The following is a 5,051-nucleotide window of genomic DNA, read 5'->3' as shown; positions in this document are numbered from 1 at the left end:
GCTGTTGATTTACGTTATGATTCATATACTGGAAGGTGATTGACTGAATTGATCGTATTGAGTATGTTATCACAACATTTGGTAACCGGCATGATTTTATGATTGATCAGTTCAAAGATATATATATTGTGTTGCATTAATTTCTTTTGAGCATTCATATGCATTGGAGATGGAGGATGTTGTGGTGATGTGGTGTGGTGAAGATGATGTTGTGATAAGGCCCGGGCGGGTTCTGCAGGACTTGCCTTGGTGTCCTCAACATGAAATGGAGTCGGAGATCGGCTACGGTCGATATATAGTCTACCGGGGATCGGTATGGCTGGGTGTTCCGGGTTATGAGATATGAGTTGAGATGGAGATGGAGGTGACGGAGGAGCATGCATATCATATTTTGTTGTTTCATTGTATTCCCTACTCAACCTCGTGGTTGACCACTGTATTCGTGAACACCGTGACGATCCAAATATTGGGAGCGGCTTGACGGGTTTATGAGATAGGCTGGGAGCTTGATGGGCGTGAGACACTGGATCAGAAGACTTAGTAGCTAGATCATCATTTAGAAGACTTTCACTTTCATTTATGTTAGTTCCTTGTAATTTGATGTAAAAGAGGTTTGGTAATAATTAAGTTAAAGTAATTATATATTTTGCCTTGGAGTTTAATTTGTTATTCACTACCTCGGGAAACCGAGATGGTAACAGTCCGGTTTATTAGGGAATGTCTTGCTAAAGGCTCCTTCATAAATCGGGGTGTTACAGATAAGCTTTGGTAGGCAATCACTCATTCTGTTACAGAGTATCTTGGAAATTACCTTGTACATGGTATTACAGCATGCAATAGGACGAAACTCCTTAACAGTTTGAGGTTTGTCTACCTTTGGAATCAGAACCAGAGTAGTACTATTAATTTGCCTCAGCATTTTCCCATTAGCAAAGAAATCCTTTATGGCAGTACAAACATCATCATGAACAATATGCCAACTGTTTTTGAAGAAACAGCTTGTGTAGCCATCAGGTCTAGGGCTCTTATCATTAGGAATAGCGAACAGTGCAAGTCTAATCTCATCATCATTAGGAATCCTACACATCTCATCCCAGTCAGCAGTATCCAAAGTACTGCCATGTGTCACCACATGAGGGTAGAAGTCACTTGTTTTTGCACTAGCCCCTAGCAGCTCTTTATAGTATTCAACAAAAGCTTGAAGAATAGCTTCTGGATCCTTACAAATCATTCCAGCAGTATTCTCAATTTAGAGCACTATATTATGAATTTGCCTATGCTTGATAGCTTGATGAAACATAGAAGAATTAGTATCCCCTTCTTTAGCCCAGCTACATTTAGCTTTTTGCATGAGATAGTGAGTTCTAGCAGTATCAAGCATATGATAGGATTCTCTAACTTGTCTTTCCTTATCCATCAGTATAAGATTAGAGGAGTCTGCTTATAACTTCAGCTGACAGTCAATCATCAGATGATAAGCAACATCAGCATTTTTCTCTATATCAGAAAACAAGGACCTATTCAACTCCTTTAATCTAGGTTTCAGTTCTTTGAGTTTCCTGGCTACTCTAAACAAAGGGGAACCATAAATCAGCTTCTGCCAAGAATCAGCAACAACCTTACCAAAATCCTCCACTTTAACCCACATATTAAAGAATTTAAAAGCTTTCTTTTTACCAACAAAATTCTCCCCACATGAAATAATACAAGGACAGTGGTCAAAATCTCCTTCAGGGTGATAGTGAGCATTCCAGTCAATATTCCAATTAAGCCAAGCACCATTAACTAGCACTCTATCAATCCTACTAAAGACTCTAGTGGCATTAGGCTGCTTATTATTCCACGTGAAAAAGGAACCAGTGGATTTCATATCATGGAGATCACATCTATTCACAGTAGACTGAAAAGGAACCATTTCATCATCTTTGACCATCTTACCCAGCCTCTCATTAGCATACATCACATTGTTGAAGTCCCCCAATACAATCCAAGGACCAATCACATTCAACCTAATAAGATCTTGCCAAAGAGAAGCTCTCTCCTCAACTTTATTAAAAGCATATATAAAAGTAGCCCTAAAGCACTGATCAGTGTTCAAATCCTTCACATTGAGATGCATATATTGAGCCCCCATATCTAAGACCTCAATATCAACTTTATTATTCTTCCATAAGATCCAGATTCTCCCACCAGGGTGCATTATTGTATTAGTACTATAATTCCAATTGTAACATACCTGACTAGCTACTCTATTTGGAGATCCAGGTTTTACTCTGGTCTCAAGGAGCCCAAACAGATCCACATCATTTTGTTGTAGAAACCATTTAACATCTTTCTGTTTATTCTCACTGTTCAGGCCCCTAACATTCCAAACTCCTATTTTAATCATTGGGGGGGGTTAACCTCCCCTCCACCACCTCCTTTATCAACTATTTCAGCAGCACCAGAAGCCTCAGCCAACTCAGCATTAAAATTAACAGAGAATTCCCCTTGCTTCCCATCTACCACCCTTGATTCATGTCTAGTTATTTTTGTGATCACCCTAGCAGGAGTAAAAATTGAACCATGAGGGATTTGTGCAGGGGTAATACTAGGGGTAGAAGGAACAGGAGCAGCTGGGGTGGTAATGTGAGGAGAGGTCTTGACAGTAGGAACCAGTGGAGGAAACTCAGCAGGATCCACAGCAGGAGGTGCACCCACAGGTTTAGGCCTCCAGACTTGTCTCATTGGTTGCGTAGCCACTGGCTTCCTATTACCAATTGCTCGTCCTCTACAATTAGCAGTCTTATGACCAATGCCTTTACATTTTTGACAAGTGATAGGCAACCAATCATATTCAAGAACAACTCTCACTTCATTACCTAATTCATCCTCAAAAACTATCTAAGACAAAAATTCCTGGTCTATTTCAACCTCTACCATGATTCTAGCAAACCCTAGCAGAGATTTATCCAAAGTAGCATCATCAATTCAGACAAAACGACCTACTAAACCAGATAATTTTTCCAGACATTTAGCACCCCAAAATTTTAAATCCAGCCCTACTAGCTTAACCCATATGGGAACCTTCTTTACAGAGACCTTAGAGATTCTAACAGAAGGGTCCCAAGGACGTACTATAATAGGTTTCCCATCAAAGGTAAACATTCCATTGTCAAGGACTAACTTAAGATGTTCAGGCTTAACAAACCTTACCACAAACAAGCCATTTGGGAGGAAAGAGATCTTCGAGATTTCATAGGCAGACCATATGCGTCGCAAATATCCTTCAATAACATCACGGGGAGGATTTGCACCCATAACATTGCCATATATCGCCTGTTTCCAATACGCAATTTCATCCTGAACATCTTCAACCGAGAGCTTCAATAAGGACTTAGAGCATTCCCCGGTTTCACACTCAACTTCTGCAATTGGTTCCAATCTCGTTGAAGATTTACCCTTAGATGCAACCTTCCAAGCACTAGGATCATCAGACAACACCAAACCCTCAGTCAGAGTCAATTCTTCCTCCTCCTGCACCATACTTTCCACTTGAATTCTAGCAGATGCAATTTCTTCATCAATCGTTTCGACCTGTACGTGAGGTAGTAAAATTTTATTGTTATTAGAAGACTGTTGTATTTGATTTTCAGTAGTATTAATACTAGTATTATTATTATTATTGTTATTAATTGATGAACTATTATTTTTATTTGATTATTGTGAAGTAATTGATTGAGAATGTTTAGACAATGATTGTTTCCGAGCCATTGCTATGAAGAACCCTAATTCCTAGAGATTTTTCTCTCTCTAGGTTTCTCTCTCATTCTCAATTAATTCTCAATTTTTTTGAATGAACTTTCGGAATTATTTTGGAATGAATAAATTATTATAAATACAAGATGTTATTTATAATTGGTAAATTATTTTGGTACTAGTAATTATGAATTATGATGCGTGTCCTAAATATGATGTTTTACACCCTATTTTACACGCATTTCAGAGCTCAAATTCCATTTCATGTCCTTTTAGTTAATTTAACGCAAATTCCCGTTTCCCTTTTATTTCACTATATGATTTTGCACAATGGGGACATTGTGTGATTTGGTTTGGGGAAGGGTTTTGTATTGCATTCACATGTTTTATTGCATTTCTGTTTCACGTTTATTGCACTTCGGTTTGCATTTGTTTTTTCATTTCCTATATATACAAAAAATTCAAAAAAATTGAAAAATTTCAAAAATTCAAAAAATGCACGTTTATTTTAGCATATAGGTCGAGTCGGAACGGTAGTATTTCAATGATGACATTGCATTTTCATCTGTTTACGCCTAAGCCTTGCTAATTGATCGGTCCGTTTCGTGTTCACAATTAAAGGTGTGGTCGTTGGGTCACGTCCGAATCAAAACACAATTTATAGCTTCACAAACAACTCTACAATTAGTAAAGAGGCAAGTAAAGGTCGGATCCCAAGGGACGGGAATTGAGATGAGATTTCTATTGAAACTAGTGGTGTCTTAGGGGTGTCACAATTTGGGTTGATGTAGAAGATCACTAACTAAAATAGCAATGAAAATAAACAAGCAAGATGAAATAAAAGAGTTGTAAACAATTGATTAAAAAGCACTAGGGTGTCATGGGATCATAGGGGAATCATGGGAATTGATCATACAAACATGTTCTCAAATTATAAGCAAGCAATTATTGTTTTGATGGATTGAGTTGGGTTATATCTTACAATCCTAGGAAAGTTTGGGTCCCGGAGCCGAATCGATTAGATTGTACAACACCTACAAGTCGACTTAGTCTTCCCTACTCAACAACATGCATGGTCTAATGAGACTCGAGTTGGTTTATGTCTTACAAGTCTCATTGAAAAGATAGGTGATGGGTAAAAAATGCAAGGATTCATAGGCTCGCATTTCATCAAATATAACATGTGCATGAATTGAGATCAAAACAAGCAAGCAAATAAAACATGAAAGCATATTAATTTAAGCATGAATCATTCCCCATGTTGGTTTCCCCTAATCACCCATTAACCCTAGCTAAAAGACTACTCACTCATT

General features: G+C 38.0%; 1 protein-coding gene across 1 annotated transcript; it reads right to left on the bottom strand.

Moving 5' to 3' along the window:
* Nucleotides 1–1,441: 1,441 nt before the first annotated feature.
* Nucleotides 1,442–2,200, bottom strand: LOC141618698 (uncharacterized). The gene has a single exon (XM_074435783.1). It carries the CDS (start codon nucleotides 2,198–2,200, stop codon nucleotides 1,442–1,444), a length of 759 nt encoding a protein of 252 aa, XP_074291884.1.
* Nucleotides 2,201–5,051: the final 2,851 nt, after the last annotated feature.

The sequence above is a fragment of the Silene latifolia genome, chromosome X (genome assembly GCF_048544455.1).
Source record: "Silene latifolia isolate original U9 population chromosome X, ASM4854445v1, whole genome shotgun sequence".
NCBI lineage: Eukaryota > Viridiplantae > Streptophyta > Magnoliopsida > Caryophyllales > Caryophyllaceae > Silene > Silene latifolia.
This window is presented reverse-complemented; position numbering and strand designations above follow the sequence as displayed.